Here is a 22,621-nt window from a genome sequence, read left to right as displayed (position 1 = left end):
TGGGGACGATCCGAAGCTGCAGCTTTCGCCGGGGTAAAGCGCCTGCTCACCACTGACTCACTGCTTGTCCAATACAGCCAGACCCTACCGCTGGTATTGACCTGCGACGCATCACCCTTCGGAGTTGGAGCAGTCCTCAGCCACAGGATGCCCGACGGAAAAGAAGCACCCATCGCCTTCTACTCCAGAACTCTTTCATCGGCCGAAAGGAATTACAGCCAAATGGACAGGGAAGCGCTGGCTGCTGTAGCTGGAGTAAAGCGTTTCCACGAATACCTCTACGGCCGCGATTTTGAACTAATTACAGATCACAAACCGTTGTTGGGACTTTTGGCGGGAAACCGCCCCACTCCGGTCTCCCTTTCTCCACGCATGACCAGGTGGACTGTTTTCCTGGCTGCGTACTCATACAAATTGATTCATCGACCGGGCTCCACTCTCGGACACGCAGACACACTCAGCCGTTGCCCATTACCTGACATTCTGCCAGACCCCACTCCAGAAGTACCGGTATTGCTCATTGACTGTTTGGACTCTGGACCGGTTTCTTCATACGACGTTGCAAGGTTCTCCTCTAAAGACAATGTAATAAAGCAAGTTCAAACTTGGGTTTGGAGGGGGTGGCCGAAGGGAAACGTGGGCCCGGAATTCAAAATGTTTTGGTCAAAACGGGACGAACTCTCAGTGTTACAAGGTTGTTTATTGTGGGGGGATCGAGTTGTTATTCCGTATGTTTTACGAAGGAATGTATTAGATGCTTTACATGTGGGTCATCTGGGGATTGTTAGAATGAAGGCGTTAGCAAGAAGTTACGTTTGGTGGCCAAACATGGACAAAGAAATAGAGGAGTGGGTGGCCACTTGCGACCCATGCCAGGAATCGAGACCAGCACCCCCGGAAGCGCCCGCCACAGAATGGGAGAAACCTAAAGCACCCTGGTCGCGAATACACATCGATTTCGCAGGGCCATTCCAAGGTCAGACTTTCCTTATAGTTGTGGATGCATACTCAAAGTGGCTAGATGTAGTCCTAATGACTTCAACCACGGCAGAGGCAGTCATTAAGGTTCTACGGCGACTTTTCACCACCCATGGCCTGCCCGACCTCCTGGTCTCCGATAACGGGCCCCAGTTCACGGCCATGCAATTTGAGACATATCTCAAATTACATAGCAGGTCAGGGAATTCGGCACGCCCTCGTCGCGCCATTCCATCCGGCATCAAATGGACAGGTGGAGAGAATGGTACGATTCGCAAAAGAGGCCCTCGCTAGGATGGGTCCAGGTGATTGGCAAACATGCATTGATCATTACCTTTTAATTCAGCATATCACCCCAAGTGCAACGACGGGTAGGAGCCCCGCTGAACTACTCATGGGCCGCCGTCTACGGTCTCACCTGGACCGTCTTCACCCAAATTACTCTGCCACAGCTCCCCCAGACTCCACAAGCAAAATTCGGTCTTTTAGCATAGGGGATTCAGTATACGCCCACAACTATGCAGGGGGAACATTGTGGATGCCGGCAAAGGTCATTGGCATCACGGGTCCACGATCGTATCTGCTGGAACTGGAAGATGGGCGGAACTGGAAAAGGCACATCGATCAACTTCGGGGTCGCCTAGCGCACTCAGACCTTCGGAACGAAGACGAGATTTTCCTGCCTACAGAAAGTCAGCCACGCGAGAGCCTCATCATAGAAAACTACGACACCTGCGAACCAAGCTCGGGACAAGAAAGCACGCACGAAGCAGAGCAACCCCCAGGCAACGCAACCGAGCAGACTCCGGAACGCCCTAGCAACGAGGGTACGAAACCTCCCGAACGCGGAACGGGAAAAGCATCCGATCCGGAAACCAATTCTGACCAACCAGAACCACGACGTTCCTCCCGAGTAAGACAACCCCCAACATACCTAAAAGACTATGTTACCTACCGCAACGTTCCGTCTAGGAGGGGAGGGGTGTTAGATATTAACATATATCGTGGCAAGTCTCCCCTCTGGTCCGCTGCTACAGCGGGAAACAGGTATCGTTCTGATTGGTCGAGGGGCGCACCCGATCCCTATAAAAGGGGAACCCTCCGACCACAGAGCAAGCTGGATCACTACTATTACTAATAAAGAGCTGTTAAGTCACTTCGTGTCCGCAGTCTGTCTCTCGTTGCCCAGATCTAACAAATCGGACATTGCCTGAATAATCGAATCACTCCTGGATAGCATCAGGGTTGGGCGAGCGAGACTATGGAAAAGCACCGCGCCGCCCCTTTTTGCGTTCCCCTCCTAAGTTACAAGACCAGGTCCTGGACTCCCATCCACCCACCGCCGCACCTCCCAGTGGGCAGCCTTTCCCCGCGGAGGCTTTGAGCATCGGGGATCGGCGATTCCGCCCTCTCCCCCTCGACCCAATTCCGCTCAGCAATAGCCCGGCTCCTTCAGACCGACGGGCGGATTTCTCCGCGAGCGCAGCTGTCATGCCGGCAGTTCCCCGAGCGAGAGGGACTGCCACTCCGTTCTCGCCGAGACGGCCGTTTAGACCGCCCTAGGCTCGGTACCGGTCGGTCTGTCCGGAGTGGCCGTGTCCGGAGTGGCCGTGTCGCCCCCGCCCCCGACTGCCCCCGACAGCAGCTGTCGGTGGAGCCTGCAAGAACTTCACCGCGCCGGCTCCTCCAAGCCCTCCCGCGTTCCCACCTGACGCCTTTCGAAGCGAGTCTTTTTCTTCGCTGGGAACCGGCACCGGGCAGGGCACAAAGTGGCCGCCCCTTCGAGCAGCGGCTCAGCGATCAGCAGACCATGCAATCGGAAGTCTGCTGCCAAAGGGGGCAGGGAGGGCCGAGAGTCCCTGTGGGTCCGCCAAGAAAGCCCCTCCCTCCGGGGGTTGGGATAAATGTCTCCCCAAGAAGCCTTGCTCGTCTTGTTCGCTTACTTCCCTCTCGCTAAGCTCACGGGCTCTCCCCCACCGCCGTATCCCCGACTGGTGGGTCACTCTTGGCTCCAGACCAACAACTGCGGTGAAAGCGCAAGGAAAGAGGAGTTTCTTTCTTCCCATTGCTATCTGCTCTTCAATCCTCATCCCCCCCCCCACACACACACACACAGCGAAAGGAGAAGCCTGCTGGCTTGGCAGTCAGAGCTGTAGGGAAGCTGTAGGTACATGTCTGCAGTTCAGAAGAGAGGTTACCAAGAGGGGGGGGGGGGTGTCTAGGTTTGCAAAGAGAAGACATTTTCCTCTTTAATGTTTCCAATTTTGGCATCCCAGTCTCCAATTACATCAGTATCAAAAACTCTTATTCTTTTTTCCCCTCTTTTTTATTTTTAAACATAAAAGACAACATTAAAAATTTTCATCCATTACATACAGCATGTCGTTTGGTTACAAGTGTTTTTGCATCCGTATTTTCAATTACATATACAATCACAGATTTTCCATCTAATATAATCAAAAACCTCATTTTCATTGTACAGCATATATTCAATTACGATTATTTCTTTTCCCCCCCAGTAAACTTAATTACATTCTTGATTGTCTGCTTAATAACAACATACCTTTATGTAATCATTGTCTCATTTTAGATGTTTTTACAGTATAAAAGAGTTTATCAAGTGTTTATATATCTATCACTATTTTCAACAGGATATCTTTATAGTATGCACTTAGAGTTATACATTATATTACCAATCCTCTATCAAATGTACATAAATTCGTTATTATCTTTGCCCTTCATTTTATAACAAAAGATTCTAAATTATTCATATATATGTCAGTGTTTCATTGTATCATTATTAGCCTGTTTAACAACATTATTGCATTCTTACTTTTCTCCTTCAATTAAAACATAAGTAAAACATTTTTCATTTCCAAGTCCTTTTTTCCAGCCACTGATAAAACAAATCCCATATCTTATAAAATTGCTCATCTTCTTGTTCTCTGATTTCAAATGTCAATTTGCTCATTTCAGCACACTCCATTATCTTTCGGATAACTTCTTCCTGTTTTGGTATAATTTCACTTTTCCAGTTTTTTGCAAATACAATTCTAGCTGCTGTTAAAATGTTTACAATCAAATATTTAAAGTCTTTGTTATAAATTTCTGGTATGATTCCCTATAGAAAGATCTCTGGTTTAAGGTCTATATGTTTGTGTATCATTTTCTCCAACCACATGTGGATTTTAGTCCAGTATCTTTTAGCTTCAATACAAGTCCACCACATGTGGTAGTATGAACCCGGTATCTGATGACATTTCCAACACTTTTCTGATTTATTCTTGGACATTCTTGCAATTCTCGTTGGGGGTAGATGCCACCTGTAAAACATCTTATACAAATTTTCTCTATATGGAGTTGACATTGTCATTTTATAATTTTGAGACCACAATTTCTGCCATTTCTCTAAATCTATCCCATGCCCAAAGTTTTTCCCCCAAGCTATCATAATTTCTTTAACTTGTTCCTCTTGTAATTTAGTCTCTATCCATATAGTTTTTTAATTACTTTTTCATCAGTACCTGTTAAGATTTGATCTAACTCCATCATTTCATTGTAAATACCTTTTGCTTTTCTATCTTCATTATATCTAGATTGTATCTGTAAATATGAATACCAATTCCTTTCTATTCCTTCTTGATTCAAGTCTTGAATAGATTTGAGCTCACCCTCTGTATTCAATATTTCAACATATCTAGAATAGAATAGAATATTTATTTCTAAGCCGCACCCTCTCCCGAAGGACTCGGGGCGGCGTACAATAAACAAATAGAATACAAAGTACAATACAAATCTGGACAGGACATACATATGACAAGGACGTATATAAGACGTATACAAGGAGGAGGTAGGCTGATAGCTGTAAAACAATTAAAAAGTCACAATATTTAAAAATCCCAATAAATAAATTCAATTGAATTATACTAATAAAAACCCGTCAGGAGCGATATAGTTAGATCATGGTTGAGCCAGGCCAGCTACTTGGAATAGGTGGGTCTTGAGCTTAACTCGGAAGGAATGGAGGTCAGACGTAGTCCTGATATCCGGAGGGAGGTCATTCCATAGGGCTGGGCCCGCCACACAGAAGGCTCTACTCCTAGGCGCCGCCCCTCGACACTGTCTGGTGGACGGTACCTGGAGGAGTCCTTCTCTGTGCGAGCGAATTGGTCGCAGGGATGTATGGGGCAGAATACGATCTAACTGTTTGTTCCTTTTTATATATTATTGGATATGAAAATGCTTCAATAGTTGATATCCAGGCTGGAGTTTTTAAGTAGTGTAGTCTTTTAACCTTTTCCCAATTTAATAACAAGGCCTCCCTTATATAATGTCTTCTAAAATAACCATGTGCTTTAGTTCCCTTATACCATAAAAAAGCATGCTATCCCAACAGTAAATCATGACCCTCTACATTCAATAATCTGGAATTTTTTAGTGTTACCCACTCCTTAATCCACATCTGGTTTGTTGCTTGATAATATAACTCCCAATGGTAAGCCCCATCCTCCTCTTGTTCTCTGCTTCTGTGTCAGTGATTGGAGCATAACCTGGGATAATCACCTCATTAAAGGGTTGGCCACAAAGCTTAAATGATATTATTTGGCCATTGATTGCATTGTATTGTTCTCGCTGTAAACTTTTTAGCTATAAAAGGAACCCTGTTCCTTCTTTCCATCTCCTGGGTAATAAACAATATTCAACTTCTGACTGAAAGTGCCCAGTCCAAGGCCACCTCAATTTGTGTACACACACACACACACACACACACACACAACACACACTTGACATTGTAATACAATGTGTGGTTGACCTTAGAGAAAAGGGGAAAAGATGTTGCCCAGGAAACAACCAGAGAAGACAGGCAGAAGTCCTCAGTGACTTAGCAGAGGGAAGATTTGCCCTAACTGATCAGGTGGTTAAAAGGGATGCTGGAAAGTTTGTACCTGCAGACTGGCAAGATTCTGCTATTGTTGCTTTACAATAAAGTAGAATTAGTACATCTAGTCTTCTTTCCTGTCTGGTTTACAGGAGGGAAGCGGGGGAGGGGGAAGCTGTTATCCACTCCTGAAGTGCTTTGCCCATAGCCTCCCCTAGTGAGGGAGCACAATGGGGTTTGTCTTAGGCTCTGGAACAAACCAAATAATCCTTAAAGAATAAAACCATTGCCAAGAGTCAGCATGGGTTTGCCAGACCTTATTACCTTATTGATTAGGTAATTTCCTTACTAGATGGTGCGAATTCTGTCCACATATCTTGTTTTCTACAAAGCATTTGACAAATCGGCCTATGGTATTCTGGTTCACAAGCTTTTTATTTATTTGCTTCAGAAAGCTGCCCAATTCCATAAGGATTTGGGCAGCACACACCATCTCTGTGGGCTACATGGCATGATAATTGAATTGATACCGATACATTCCTGAGTTAAAATTCATACTCCTCAGCAAAGTGGATTGAATGGGCGCTGAAACATTTAATGCTGAGCTGGCTCTCCAAATATACCAAAGAATTTGTTGTATTTGGCTGGAAGTAAATTTATGCTTGTCCCGAATTATTTCCCAGCTGTTGACCAGGGTGGAGTGTCCCATCTGTTCTAGCTACACTTACCTGGACATCCCAGGTAAAAAGCAAAGGGGGGGGGGGCAGAAGGTGGACCGACAAGTTTCTGGAATGAGCTGCCCCCGGAGCTCCGCATAATCCCTGACCTCCGGTCCTTCCGATGCACCCTAAAAAGTTGGCTTTTCCAGCAAGCCGGCCTGGCCTGTTAATGTTAATTTATTTTAAATGTATTGTTTCTTTAAAAAAAATGGTTTGGTCTTTTTGGAAATGGGTTTAATCTTTTTTTAACTTTTGTGATGTGTGTTTTTAATGTTGTATGCCGCCCTGAGTCCTTTTGGAGAAGGGCGGCATATAAATCCAAATAAACCTAAACCTAAACAGGTTGTGAGTGAGTGACCATTAGCCAAACCTTCACCTGGCAGTGACAAAACACTTTTGCAATGGGAACATTCCCTAATCTTTGATTGGATCAACACAGCAATGCCTTACAAGACATTGTAAGTTTTCGCATCTTAGAGCTGCTTTTTAAAATGTTGCATAACACCAACTAACTGCATCTATTTTTGAAAATCTTTTTTTTTTTAAATCCACCACCAGCATCATTAGAAAGCAGCCACTATGACAAGCAGGTGCAGTGGGGCTTTCAAAGTTTAGATAAAGCAAAGGTTAGAGATTAATTGGAATCCAGGGAGAGAAAGTTTGGAGGACCTTAAAAAGAAGAGCGAGTGGGGCAGGAAGCTGGATCCTGGTTGTCTGTGACATTTATATCCCACCTTTTCTTCAGGAGCCAAAGGTGGACCCTCAGCTCTCTGTCCTCCCATTCCTCCCCATGACTGGAAGCCTAGGCCAAAGGTGCTTCCTTTATTTCCCTGACATCTGATGACAGTTTCACCATAGACTCTCTCTTATCTATCCTTGGAGCAGTTCTTCCTCTGCCCTTCAAAGGTATTTTCTCGGCCCTCTGCAAATGTTATTTCTTGCCGAAAAATGTAATCTAAACATTTATTGAAGGTTTTTTAAAAATATTTTCAATTCACATAAAACATGCAAATAAAAAAGCAAAAAGAATTTAAAAAATGATCCACATATACAAATGATTTGCGGGATCGTATCCTGCCCCATACATCCCTGCGACCAATTCGCTCTCACAGGGAAGGACTTCTCCGGGTGCCGTCCACCAAGCAATGCCAGAGGGCGGCGCCGAGGGGCAGGGCCTTCTCTGTGATGGGCTCAGCCCTCTGTAATGACCTCCCCCCTGACATCAGAACAACAACCGATCTCCGCTCCTTCCGCATGAAACTCAAGACCCACCTGTTCCGACTAGCCGGCCTGGCTTGAATTATAGCTATTCTAATCCCTCTGGATACAATTTTAAATTAGGTTTGACTCTGGGTGTTTTAATTGTTTTTTAATTGCTTTTTTGCTGTTTTAATTAATTGATTATTTATTTATTGTGTGTGTATAATGCTTTTTGTATATCTCCTCCTTGTCATTGTCATTATTTGTTATGTAGTAAATATTGTGCGCCGCCCCGAGTCCCTTGGTGGAGAGGGTGCGGCATATAAAAAATGATTAATAAATAAAATAAATACCAAGAGTAGAGAATATATGTGGCGCCGGATTGAATTGTGGGGTACTTGGTACTCTTTAAGTTCGGCTGATTTCTTCAGACATTTCATGACCCAACAAGGTAACATCATCAGTGCTAGAAAGGAGGGGGGTTTACTCTCTGTTGATGATAAAGGTTACTGCCCTCCCAACATGGAACCCAGTGGGTCAGCCCCTATGACTATGTTGGAATACAAGTAGTCCTCAACTTACAACTGTTTAGTGACTGTTCAAAGTTATGACAGGACAAAAAAAGTGACTTATGACTGGCCCTTATATGTACAACCATCACAGCATCCCCAGGGTCACCTGATCAAAATTCAGGCGCTTGGCAATCAGCATATATTTACAATGGTTGGGGAGGGGGGCCCTGGGTCACATGCTGGCCATTCGCACCTGTCCCAGCCAGTTTCGGATAAGCAAAGTCAATGGGAAAGCCCAATTTATTTAACAACTGTGTGATTTACTTAACAACTGCAGTCGTTCCCTTAACAACCTTGGCAAAAAAGGTCATAAAATCAGGTGCAACTTGTTTAACAATCACCTTGTTAACGAAGAAAATTCTGGTCACAACTATAGTCTTAAGTTGAGGACTGCCTGTCATTTAGTCCTTGCCCAGTTCTTCTGGGCAGAAAGTTTGTTTATACCTGTGTAAGAGCAATGATGGCAAACTCTTGGGTGGGCCACCACAATGAGCCCCTCCCTCAAGCACAGCTCAGCCCCGCCTCTGGAATTCCACCCAGTCACCCCATTCCACATAAGGAATTCCTTCCAGATGCCTCAGGCCTCTGAGAAACTGTCCTCGGAATGCCCCAAAGGGGCTTTTTCAAGAGGCCACTGGACTTTCTTGTTTTCCATTGAAGACATTTTGGTTCTTAGCCAAGAAGCTTCTTCAGCTCTGACTGGATGGTGGGAAAGGGAAGGATGTATACTCCTTGCAGACATCTGGCCATTTGCATCCTTTTAGAGAGTCGTTGAGGCCACTTGGAGGTTTAGCTGTGTCCTGGGGGGGGGTCACCTGAGTGGTGCAAATGGGTGTGGAGCCTTCTTGGGACTGATGAAAGGACCCTGTTGTAGACAGGAGATATATAATGTCTATCTCTCAGCCTCTCTTGAGGGAGGGCTGTCCATTTTGGACATCTTTGGACTCTTTGAGCCTTCTTTTCAACCCAGCGTGCTCTCTGTGCAAAAAGTGGACTGCTGTCTTCCAAAGAGCGGCCCTTGCCTTTGAAATGCAGATGGGCTGCTGAATCTACTCCTGGTGGGTTTGTTCTCCCATGTTGTGCCAGGCTTCCTTTGTGAAGTGGGAATGGCTCTCAATGCCGACGAGACAAGGACGGGCGAAACAGCCAATTCAAAGTAAAACAAACAGAGAGGAGGTTTCTGAGCCTTAATAAAAGTGCAGATGCTCAAAGGAAAGACCTCGTCAGTCCCCCGGCCTCTTCCCTGTCCTCCCTCCCTCCCTCCCTCCCTCGTGACTCCGGAAGGGGCGGCGCTGGCTGGCCGTTTGAACGCGGGCGGGAGGCTCGGCGGCGGCGGCGCTCGGGCAGACCCAGCTAGCTTGGCCGAGAAGGGCGGCGGCCCAAGGCCCGGCTCTCCCGCCGTCCTCTGGGCTCCCGGCCGGTCCGAAACTGCGCCCGCGACGGAACTGTCTTCCCGGGGATGAGCGCCGCCGCTACAGGCCCTCCCGGGCAGAGCCGCAGCTCCTCGCCGGAGCGGAGGGCCAGCTGGGAGCGCAAACGCCGCGCCCGAGCGGAGGAGCTGCTCCGGACCGAAGGGCGATACCTGGAACAGCTGGAAGGGGTGGCGACGGTGAGGAAGAGGAGGAGGAGGAGGCGCTGCTCTCGCGTCTCTTGCGAGTCCCTGGGTGCCCGCGGGTGTGGAGGAGGTCGGGATAACTTCGTAGGGCAAGCGAGACGCGGGGAAGGCCTGTTTAACAGCTGCCGGGGAAGGCTCCATAACCCTGGTTTAAGGGGCCTGTCTCCTTTGGAGCAGCGGCCCCCGGGTTATGGAGCCTTCCCCGGCAGCTGTTAAACAGGCCTCTTCGAGAACAAAATAGGGGAGGAATAAGATTGGACTGTCCCAAAGGGGCTAGTGGTTGACCAGAATTGAGTGAATTGATACTTAATTTTCAATCTTTGTTCATACTGGAAGCTATTCAAAATCTCTGGAAATGGACTACTAACCTAAGCTACACCGATACATAAATGCCTTTCCCCCTAATGTATGTCTGCTTCCCCTAATGGAAGGCACCTGAAAACAGCACTTTACTGAAATGTTTAAAACAAAACAAAGCAACTGGAAGAAACCGTGACAATGCCCCCCCCCCCTCTCTCCCAGCCCTACACACACATTCACTCACGGAAAGGGAAATATTCCCGGTAGAAAGAGCAGGCCTGCCCCCTCCCCGGCGCCTCCCTTTGGAAGGGGACCCAAATGCTGGTGACTTGAACAATGTTCACTGGATTTGCCTTTATTAGGAAACCTGGGGGGGGGGGAGCAGGGGAGGTTCGGGTGCCCGCCCCCTTCATTGTTTTGCTGGATCATTTCAACTTCAGCCAGCCATGAGATTCTCCGTGTTCTCCTCCTTTTTGAAACACTCTTTGGTGTTGCCCCGTCATTTAGCCACATTAATCTTGTTTGCATGCACATGTTGTTTTTATGTTTCTGTGCACACTGATTATATTACCTTGCTGTTTGTATGTAAACTGAGAGCTAATGTACTGGAGACAAATTCCTTGTGTGTCCGGTCACATTGGCCAATAAAGTCTTCTACTTTGTAGTCTAGTCTAATCTAGTCTATTATTATTTCTAAGTTTAAAATCTTCTTTGGTAAGATACATAAACATTGCTTGGATTTGAATTTCTTCCACAATTTCACACAATCAGGCTTCCTTCTTTTATATCTATTACATTTTTAAATTTTCCCTTAATTTCACAGACACATATCTATTTTGATTTCTTCCTTTTTATTTGGTAATTCGTGACCTTTTACAGGTACTCTTTATGTTCTGAATTACAGTCTTCTCTCATCAACACCAACAGGGGCCCATGGATTTGACTTCTACTGCCCATTGTGGCTTTAGTCACTTGAGATTTTTGCTAAGTTAGCAGCCTATCTTTAGCCATGCTACATTCATCATTCTAAAGAGATTCCTGGTTAGCTTAGCACATTTTGGCTAGTAGGTAGCAGCATAAGCAAAGCCCAGTTTTAGCCCAGACTTGGTCAATTAATTTTATTTAGGACAGGCTCTCTGAAGAGGCGTTGCACTGAGTAAACTGATTAAAAAGCAGTAAAGGACAAAACTTGACATGCCCAATGAGCCAGATTTTCTCCATGTTGCAGGAAGAGTGAAAATTCCTATTGTTGTTGTACTCGGCTTCACCTGGGCAGTAATGGTGCTATGTCCCTTTTCAGTACTTTGTGGTCACCCTGAAGGCCAAGGGGATCTTGAGGCCAGACATCCACAACATTCTCTTTGGACCCTGGCAGTCCATCTGCTCCGCCAGCCGGTAAGGTCAGCCTTGTGGCATTGTGGGCGGCAGGGGGGGGTAGGGGTAGGGAGAGGACAATGTACTCTCATTGGCCTTCTTCCTTGGAATTCACCCATCCCTCTATGGGTGATGGAAAGGAGCGTTCACAGCCAATGCCTTATTGTTTAACCAGCTGGGTGTTGCTGTGTATAGGATTTGGCGTGAAAAATTAAATTTGCATGCAAGAAAGTAGGATAAAATGAGCTACAAATTTTGATTACCGTATAGAATGGAACAATGGGAAAAGGATGTGGCTGAAAATATTGAAATTTACATTATGTTCTAATGTTAGGAGGATTTTTATAAACGATGTATTGTTAGTGTAAGTCACCAGAGAAATTGTCTAGAATGTATAAAGGCACTTCAAATTTATGATGGAAATGTTTGAATAATACAATTTCAGCGTTTTGGATACAAATAGATAAAGTAATTCAGTAGATTTTAAAGATTTATGTATTATTTAAACCAGAGACTTTCCTTTTGGGAAAAATGGATAGACAGCTGCAAAAAAAGGTCATGCAACTTTGTTTTTGTATTTGACAACTGCAGCAAGATTATGATATGGTCAAAAGATGCAGCATTCCCTACAAGGGAAGAAGGGTTGGTGTAGGTAACCATATCGTGTTTGCCAAAAAGTGAATCAAAAGCTTCTTTTTCCTATTTTTATCTTTTCTTTTTGTACCTTTTATTCTTTATATTAATTTTTGTTAGTATTTATCTTCCTTTATAAATGTAACAAAATGTATATAAGAAAAAATTAAGTTACAGAACTTGTGTTTTTCACAAAAAAAAGGCATACAATATTAAATGATTCCTTACCACAACATCTTCATGCAGTGATTGTACTTACCCCCATTTCATAGAACCATGGAATCATAATGTTGGAAGGGATCTTGGAGGTCTTCTAGTCCAATCCCCTGTCCAAGGCAGGAGTCCTTAACCATCCTGGACAAGTGATTGCCCAATCTTGTCTTGAAGTCCTCCAGCAATGGAGCTTCCACAGCTGCAGGAGGCAATCTGTTCCATTGTTGATCACTCTGCCAGAAAATTCACCCCTATTTTTTGGTTGAATCTCCCTCTGATGAGCTTCCACCTATTGCTTCTAGTCCTGCCCTCAGGCGCAGTGGAGAACAAATGGACATCCCCTTCCCCCTTGGCAGCCCTTGAAGTATGGGAAGATTGCTGTTGTGTCTCCCCTTCAATGGGCTAAACACACCTAGTACCCCTAGCCGTTTGTCCTATGATTTTGCCTCCAGATCCCTGATCCTCTTTGTTGCTCTTCCCTGTACTCTTTCCAGGGCCTCGGCATCCTTTTCGCATCGTGCTGACCAGAGCAGGATGCAGGATTCCAAATGTGGCCTCATTAGTGCGCTAGTCCTGTCACTTCCCTTGGTCTCTCGATTGATGCAGCTAGAACTGCGCTGGCTTATTTTGGCTCATACCTCAGCAATGATCCTCCAGGACAATTAGATCCTCCTCAGAGTTCCTGTCCATCCAGGTACCTTCTATACCTGTGCATTTGTTTTTTCCCCCTAAGTGTGAGACATACTTTTCTCACCGGTGAACTGCATCTTCCTGGATAGGGCGCAATGCTCAAGTCTGCCAAGATCCTTCTGAATCTTGACTCTGCCATCTAAAGTTTTGGCAAACACCTCCCCGCCCCCTTGGTATAATCTGCAGAGAATTCCCTCTCTATTCCCTCATCTACGACACTTATGAAGACGTTGAAGAGTGCCAGGCCCAAGACCGAACCTTGAGATGCCCCACTGCGGGTCTAGAATAATTCACCATGGCCACCTCACCATGACCAACTTGCCAAGGCCAATTCACCACAGCTAACTCGCCACAGCCAACTTGCCACAACCAACTCGCTGCAGGACAAGAGTGACACTAAATATCAAAGAAATGGTGGAATAGAATCATTAAAGAAAGGATGCAAAAGGAGGGACAGAATGAAATGTGAATCGCAAAAATTAAAATATTTTTATTTATTTTAAATGATTACATAGGCTTGTTACATTGTCCTGCAGTGAGTTGTCCTGTGGAGAGCTGGCTATGGCAAACTGTCCCATTGCCCCTGTTAAGTAATTAAGCTCCCCATTAGGAGAGCGAGTATGCAGAGAAGCGTAATGAGAGTGATACGGAATAACACGCACAAACCAGCATACAGAATAATAATAATTAATTTAATAATTTATTAAATTTCTAGACCGCCCCCTCTCCCCGGAGGGACTCGGGGCGGTGTACAGGCATAAATTTAAAACATATAAACAATCAAACACATAAGTAAAAATCAGATTAAACAGCCCCTGTACAATTTATAAAAATTAAAAAACAGACCTTAAAACCAATCTTAAAAAATTTAGAAATAGGTCTGAGGTGGGATAGGTGGAATTAGGCCAAGCCGGCTAGCTGGAATAGGTGGGTTTTAAGTTTCTGACGGAAGGAGCGGAGATCCGTAGTCATTCTAATGTCGGGGGGGAGGTCATTCCAGAGGGTCGGGCCCATCACAGAGAAGGCCCTTCCCCTAGGCGTCGTCCGCTGGCACAGCCTAGTGGACGGCACCTGGAGGAGTCCCTCTCTGTGTGAGCGAATCGGCCGGAGGGATGTATGGGGCAGGATAAGATCCCGCAAATAACTAGGTCCTGTGCCATGGAGCGCCTTAAAAATGATGGTCAACACCTTGAAGCGCACCCGAAAAGCCACAGGTAGCCCGTGTAGCCCGCGCAGAAGAGGTGTTACGTGGGAGTAGCTAGAGACTCCCGAGACTGCCCGCGCGGCCGCATTCTGAACCAGCTGTAGCCTTCAGGTGCATCTCAAGGGGAGCCCCATGTAGAGAGCGTTACAGTAGTCTAGCCGAGACGTCACAAGCGCATGAGTGACTGTGCGAAGGGCACTCCGGTCCAATAGGGGACGCAATTGGCGCACCAGGCGAACCTGGTGGAACGCCCCCCTGGCCACGGCTGTCACATGGTCATCCAAGGACAACCGGGTATCCAGAAGGACGCCCAAATTGCGTACCCGATCCACGGGGGCCAGACGTTCGCCCCCAATGGCCAGTGATGGAGTCAGCTGGTTGAACCGGGGCGCCGGTAGCCACAGCTACTCAGTCTTGGACGGGTTGAGCTTGAGTCTGTTACTTCCCATCCAGATCTGTACAGCTTCCAGACACCGAGACATCACCTCGATGGCATCGTTGGGGTGGTTTGGGGTAGAAATGTACAGCTGGGTATCATCCGCGTGCAGATGGTAGTCTACCCCAAACCCACGAATGATCTCGGCCAGCGGCTTCATATATGTATTGAACAGGAGAGGCGAGAGGGCCGACCCCTGTGGCACCCCACAAGAGAGCGGCCTCGAGGTCGACCTCTGCCCCCCTGCCAATACAAATTGCACTCGGCCAGAGAAGTAGGAGGAGAACCACCGCAAAACGGTGCCCCTCACCCCCAACCCCTCCAGTCGATGCAATAGTATACCATGGTCGATGGTATCGAAAGCCGCCGAGAGATCTAATAGGACCTGGATGGAGGAGCAACCCCCATCTCTGGCCCTCTAGAGATCATCCACCAACACGACCAATGCCGTCTCCGTGCTGTGGCCGGGCCGGAAACCGGACTGGCGCGGGTCCAGATAATCATTTTCCTCCAAGTGGCGCGGAAACTGTTGTGCCACCACACTCTCTACAACCTTCGCCAGAAAGCAAAGGTTGGAGACAGGACAGTAGTTGGCTAACAGAGCTGGGTCCAGGGAAGGCTTCTTCTTTTTTTTTTTAAACAAAGTTTTATTGGTTTTTTAATATTTTACAAAGGGAAAAGGTATGGGAAAGATTACAAATTTTGGCAGCCGCGAAATGCGGTAGGTGCACCCCCCACCTCCAAACTCATAGTGTACATTTGCATAGAATTCAAGTATTACATAATAGCATATAGTCAGTGTGGTAAATTCAATTGGTAATTTCGGTCAGTTTATATCACGTGGATTTTCTTACTTATTTGTGTGATCTGAGCTTTCTTAATGTCGCCCCATCTCCCCCAGTTGGCAGTGCTCCGGCCCCTCCCGTGTCTTGTACATCTACTGAAGTGTCTTCTGGTTTTTCTAGGAGTAGTTTATTTTTTTATAGTAGTTTACTATGTAGAAATATAGAGGTATTCAGAGTCCAGTTAACAGTCCAAGTCATACATGGTTCAGTAATTCAGTTATCAAAATAGTCAGTCTAACACACAAAATATAGCTAAACAGTAGCAAACCACAATACCTCAAAAATACACCGACCAGCGTCTAACAAAACAGAGAGCTAACAAAGTAAGCAATTTCATCAGTGCTGGATCTGATGTTACCTAGGAAGTCCAGCATTGTTGATGTGACCTAGTTTGGATAATGAAAGATCTGCAAGAAAACAGCCAAGCCCAGAGGGCTCCCAAGGGCCCTCAAGTGCCATTCCGTCAGCTGACAGGTTCTGACTTTTTCTTTAAGGCAGATGTAATTGGTCAGGTCAGCAAACAAACTTTAGAGAGTCTCACAAAAATGCAAGACAGATGGAGTGGAAGAAGTTGGACCTCTGAGCAGTTTCTGCTCCTCTTTGTGCTTTACCCTTTGCACTGAAGATGAGTGCAGAAAGCCCCCCTGGCCATTTCCTTCAAGGCTCCTCTCTTTGCTTGCAGGACTCTGCTTTTCCACCTGGCCAGTGGCCATTTTGCATTAGGACTGGAGAGTTTCTGCCACCAGCTGGTGTTCTATATCCATTACGCAGAGAATCTGGAAGCGGCCCAGAACACCCTGAAGGTATGTCCTTCTTGCTCACCGCAGATGACTTCATAGGTCAGAGGAGGCGGTGCTTTATGCCCGGCATTGCCCTTTCTCTCCCCCCCCCCTCCCGGTTTATTCTTCCAGCTGTCTGTTCTTGGCAACCAAGGGCCTCCTTGGGTCATTTGTTTGGTCAAGATCTTGGTCTGGAGATGAGGCTGGGGATCTGTTCTCAGAACCTGCAGGCCAGCCACCCTGACCTGCTTTTCCCCTTTACTGGGCTGCATCTGCAGAAGCTGGTGAAGAAGAACAAAGCTTTTTCCCGCTTCAAGAAGCTTCAAGAATCCCGTCCAGAGCTTAAAGGTTGCCGTCTGGAAGAGCTGCTGCCCCTGCCCCTGCAAAGGCTTCATCAGTAAGTGGCAGAAGAGCCGAGTCCCCCTTCTCTGGCTGGGAAGCCAACCTTCACCTGCCCCTCCTCCCTGGGCTCCCGAGAGAGACTGCTGGGGGCCATGGCTGAAAGATATCTTGAGAGGCAGTTGTTTAGATCTCCTCCACCTCTAATATCTGCTTGTTAGGTATAGGTGCCTCCTGCAAGATTTGGTGGAGCACACTCCCCCAGAGAGCTCTGGATTTGACCAACTCCAAGGTAGGATTCCAACTAAGCCCTGCGATATGCCCCTGAATTTTTGCTTCCAGCTGTTCAGCTCTTCATCCCAGCAGTAGAGACCCCTGAGTCTTGCCTAACATCATTTTGTAGGGGTGGCTTTTCTCCCCTTCCCGGCTACCCAGGCAGGAGAAGAGGTGATGTTGCTCTTGGGTGATATGCTGTCGCTTGCAGGGTCCCTAAGGTCTGTCTCAGATGTCCTGCGCAGAGTCCAGGAAATTGCTCGTGCCCATGAGAACCTGCTGCTGATGAGACAGATTCAGAAACAGCTGAAAGGACGGAAGACCCAAGTGCTGGCTCCAGGTGAGGCCTCAAGTCCTCCTATGCTAGACAGTCATGATGAGGCTAGAACTAAACACAGGCCAGGCATAGAATAAAACCAGCAATTAATGCTACAATGCAAGGATCAGGCTGGAAACCAGGGACCCTGAATTCTAGTCCTGCCTTAGACACAAAGCCAGTTGGATATCCTTGGGTTGCTTCTTCTTTCTCAATCCTAAGAAGGAGAAGGTGTCGCAAGCCATTTCTGAATTTTTGCTAAGAAAGCTACAGGGACTCCTCCAGGCAGTTGCCAGAAGTCAGCACTGATTTGAAGGCATATACACAAAATAAAGACAAACCCAATGAAATCAGTATCTTTACCAACTGATAAAGAAGAAACATTCTAATCCTTGTTTGAAGACAAATCTGACTTCAAACTCAGATCTATGGGGGGAACTGTTTAACGAACAGGAATACCAAGTGAGGAAGCCTATCAGCCCAACCAGTCCAACCAACTGCACAAACTTTTGACCTATTATGTAGGAATGAGAGGTAAGGCTATGTAAAGACATGTATAGGAAACTACTATGATCTCAGTAGGTGGTTATCTTGGATACCTACAAGCTCACCTAATTAGCAGAACCAGATGCGGGAATAAGGGAAAGGTGATGCACAGCCAGTTATCTTTTAGCCCATTAATTCACCGAGCAAAGGCATGAGTCAACTTTGGCCTGAATAAGTTTTCTGATTTCACTAGGGAAGAAATAGGGGAGGGAACCAAAACAATGTGTTGTTGCTCTGTGCTTTGCTTGTAAAAACTATATAAAAAAGCCAAATAAACTCTGCGAGAGTAGACAGATATTTTGGACACAAACTGCCATGATTGATTTCTGAAACCTACACTATCAGAGACCTTTCAAGTGATGGGGTCACCAATGAACAAGGCACGTTGTTTCACAAACATTTATCCAATGAATTGATGATGTAAAGATGGGCAAAATAAAGAATGGCCTCACTCTGTGACTGTTGTGAAGCGGGTGGGAGAAGCACAGTTGAGCCAAGATCATCTTCACCGCCCAGGACCCTCTGGGCAACAGGCATCTTTGGAAGCAGAGCTAGACCCACCTGGATGGCCCTGGTGAGGATTTAGAGTTACCATCAGAGGGTGGGGAGCTCCCTAGTCCCGTTCAGGGGTTTGGGAAACTGCTACCTTCTCTTAGTTGACGTGCCAGTTGCCATCTATGCCAAACGTAGATGGAGGCTGGGAAAATCCAATGAATATAAAGTGCTACTTCAGATTAGTGGATAATTAGTGGATAAGCAGTAATCAGGTGCTGGCTTGGACTTTCAGAAACATAGAAAGTCTTGATACATGGACCTCTCAAGGGTTCTTTTTGCAACCCCTCCCTCTTTTCACAGCTGCTTTTCCAGAGCGCACGGAACGCTATTGCCTTCCCACCAAAGGCGCAGTTGTTTACTTGCATTTGTATGCATTCTAACTGCTAGGGGGGCAGGAGCTGAGGCGGGAACAGAGTATACATGCACACACACGCAAACCTATTGTAAACTCATTTTCCATATACCTTCAGATTCATGGAGGAAAATGGAGTCTAAAGTAAATCTCTTGACATGTTAGGAATCCAAATGCTATCTCATTGTGTTTTTTGAAAATTTTGAAATTATGTGCCAGTGGCTTGCCTCAGCCCCAGTGTTGTTAATCCCTCTGCATTTCCCAGAGAAACCACTCCTGCAGTCAGCGATGGACCACAGATGGTTTCAGAGCTTGCTTAATAAGTTCCTGGGTTTCTGTCCTTTTTCCATGCAGGGCGCCGCTATCTCCAGGAAGGTTGGCTGATGGAAGTCCCCTCCAAGGGGACTGAGATGCAGCGTAGGAGATGCTTCCTTTTCACCGATATCCTGTTGTTAGCCAAGCCTTGCCACCCGCTCCATCCTTGGAATTCACACAAGTTTGCTTGCCAGGCCGTTTACCCACTCAGTCACTGCGTTGTGGAGAAGGTCTTTGGTCACACCCAGAGCCAAGGAGGGCTGCTCAGTGTAAGTGCTTCCCCCCCCACTCCCAGGTTCTGCCAGTGGGCTGCCTCCTCTCCCCTGAAGCCCATGGTTGATCTATGATGGTGGGTGATGTGGGAGGCACAAATGGAGTTAGTGCCAAGAAGGGATGGCAGGCATTGATGACTCCCTAGCCAGGGACTTTGTGGCAGGGAAACCGGGAACTCTTTCTTTTGGCCACACGGCAGTTTCCTGTCCTTCTTTCTCTTTTCAGCTCTCTTTCCCACAAAAAAAGTTACTATTGATGTCTTGTGATCAGGAGGACTTTGCCAAATGGCACCAGAATCTGGTGGTGGCTATCAGGTAGGCTGCATCCCTCCTGCTTCTTCTCTAAAGCACTTTGATAACATTTAAGGAATCATTGATCACAACTGAGCAAGTGTTAATTAGGCTGAGGCAGTGGCCGCATTGTAAGTACCACAGCATAGCTGTAGGGGAGTCTGGGGCTCCCTTGGTAAGCTCCTCTATTTCATCCACCGCCTCAGTTTTTGCCTCAAATGATCTCCGACCGAGCCAACCCAGAGACAGTCCTTTGGTTCAAGGGAAGGCATTACAGGTAGCCCTCAACCTGCAGCCATTCATTCTGACTGTTAAGAGTTGCAATGGGGCTGAATGGTCTTACTGAAGTTCGGGCTGATGAAGAGCTTCAGGGTCACCTGATTAGGTGTTTGGCATCCCATTTACATTTATAGCCAGTTGCCAAGCCCCCTACGACTGTGATGTGATCGTCATTTGCAGGGTTTCCTTCTGGCTTTGCAGAAAATCAGTGGAGAGGCTGGTAGGGAAGCTTGCAAGTCACAGCTGACTGTCAGGAGGGACTCTGTCTGGTCTCTAGCTGACAAAGATCCATGCTATAATCTATGCAGCATTTTCCAGCTTCAGAAGCTGAGGTCTTACACACCCTGCCCGCCCACATCTCTTGCTCCCTCCTCCACTTGACATCGCTTGGGGCTTGCACCTTCCTACTGGCTTCCACACTGACCTGATTGTGGAAGCTGGTGGGAAGTTGCCTCACTAATAACCAAGGCATTAATTTAATAATTACAATTGCCTAGATTGTCACAGTGAAGCAAAGTAAGTGCACTTCATCGCTTAGTGATGGAAATTCTCTCAATTATGACCGTGGTCAGATTATTTCCCTCTTCTTACAGAGAGCTTCAAGTCTGTGGAAGCCCACCTGCTCAGAAGGCTGAGTGAGTCAGCTGGATACTGCAGGAAATAGCCTGTGCGCCCTGGGCAATTGTCTGGCAATCTGCCAACCTGCAGACATTAGTACTATCCTCCTTTGGACATCTAACTCAAGCATAATCCTAACACGGCTCCGTCCTTGGTTTGGTTGGCTGTTCTTTCCATCCAGAGAAGCAGGATGCTAGGAACAGCCCTTCTCCTCAGAGGCTGCTGGCTCCAGAACCAGCCCCACTTATTGAGCCTAGAGGCAGTGAGCCCTGCCATGCGGTAGCCTACTCAGCAACTCTCATGTGGCACAGGAGGACGGAAGTGATTAAGATTCTACGCAAGCTAGTTTTCATACCTGTGGATCTTGCACAGTGGGATGTAAAAGCCTTCTTTTAATGGCTATGAATGGTGGTGTTTTTTCCTTGTGAATTCTATTGCAAGATTAGTTTCGCCTGCCAACTAAGGAAAGATTTTGGGCTGGAACTCAGTGGGTCTTAAAAACATGTCAGGGCACGGACAGGTCCTTCAGACTGCATGCTTGGGAGCCAATTACTCCATAATCCAATTCCATCAGTACAACCAGGGCAGACAAAGTGCTGCTTTAAGCATTTTCAAATTCTGTAGCTATGCAGCCAGAACCCCAAATGGAGACAAAGTCTGGTATTGCTGTAATTCCCAACAGATATTAACAACAGATTACTTTTGAATCTTTGTTGCTAACTGTATAATGTGGGTGTGGATATTTTCCAGATCCCCAAATTTCAGATAATAGATTCCATTTTTTAAGCAAGGAAGGATCCATTTATGGTGGCTTTTTAACAATTTTATTTCAATTTATTGTAGCAAAACAATTTCTACAATGTTTGCCAATTGCATCTAAAATGAGTAGATGCAATAAGCAAATCACGTAACACTTATTTTCAAATGCATCTTGTTTTGCAATGTGTGAATGTAAAATCCATGTGAACCCCTACTCGATAGACTGTCAAAGGAATAAAAAAATTCAGAATATATTTTTATTCTAAAATTTGCAGTGTGGAAAATTATGCTTTCCTAAATGGATACTTGCTTTTAGAGATGACTTTAAAGGTCATGTGAGGAAATAGCCAAAAAGAAATTTAAAATTTGGCAGATTTTGATACTTGGTGCACTTTCCAGAGGAGCAGTTTTATCCAGCTGTCATAGCAACATTCTAGATCACACATCCTTCTGTGGAGGACAATGGACAGGCATCCTAAATGGTGGAAGTTATATGTACATGCATGTGTGTACATCTATACAGGGATCCTGGAACTACAGAGAAACTTGAGGGAAATCACAAAATACCTTGAGTTTTATACTGGCTCAACAAGAGAGAAAAAAGTTTCTCTTGCTTTGAGGGACCGTATCCTTCGCCAGTTCTTCCTTTGTGAAAGGAATTAATACTCCTTTTTTTTCTTAGTAAATTCCTTTGCAGAGGTCATTCGCCTTAAGACAGCCCAGGCCATCTTCTATTTGCCAAGCTGCTTAAGCCGGAGTCTGACCAGTCAAAAAAAAAGAAGTAATTAGTAAGGACAAAGGCTTCGTCCAATTTGCTTCCTCAGGCATGATGAGCACTGGCACAGAATTCCAATCCTGTGTTATCAAAGCCCACACTGCTTCGAGCATTGTAAAAGTAATATGATGTAATATTGCACTACAAACACGTTACGGATATTCCATACATTAAATATTTCATATTCTCCCCCCCCCCCAAATTTGATTTGTATGGCTGCCAGTTTCGCCTAAGTATCTTTAGGCGGCCATACAAATTGAATGTATGAACATATAAAAATGTTATAATTATGTATTATATTAATCTGAAAAAATTGGATGGGGAATTGAAAATATTAAATATATTTGGAACACAAAATACAAGGGGGATGTTAGAGATTGTAGGAAAATTTAATTCTTTGAATTGATTTTTCTTCAAAATTGACTTTCTCAGGGGGGTGACAAAGAACCCCGGGATAGCTTCACTACCAAAGGTATGAATTACCAAGATTTGAT

General features: G+C 46.0%; 1 protein-coding gene across 1 annotated transcript; it reads left to right on the top strand.

Annotated features, from left to right (window-relative positions):
* The first annotated feature begins 9,593 nt into the window (after positions 1-9,593).
* ARHGEF39 (Rho guanine nucleotide exchange factor 39) lies at positions 9,594-22,320 on the top strand. The gene is made up of 9 exons (XM_081971799.1): positions 9,594-9,957; positions 11,564-11,658; positions 16,341-16,461; positions 16,716-16,834; positions 16,998-17,068; positions 17,261-17,389; positions 19,173-19,402; positions 19,632-19,720; positions 20,569-22,320. Exons 1-9 carry the CDS (start codon positions 9,808-9,810, stop codon positions 20,612-20,614), a joined length of 1,050 nt encoding a protein of 349 aa, XP_081827925.1. The 5' UTR covers positions 9,594-9,807; the 3' UTR covers positions 20,615-22,320.
* The last annotated feature ends 301 nt before the right edge of the window (positions 22,321-22,621 follow it).

Source organism: Natrix helvetica (assembly GCF_964273705.1).
Source record: "Natrix helvetica genome assembly, contig: HAP1_SCAFFOLD_144, whole genome shotgun sequence".
Taxonomy (NCBI): Eukaryota; Metazoa; Chordata; class Lepidosauria; order Squamata; family Natricidae; genus Natrix; species Natrix helvetica.
Note: the sequence above shows the minus strand (reverse complement) of the source record. Positions and strands in the feature narration are given on the sequence as shown.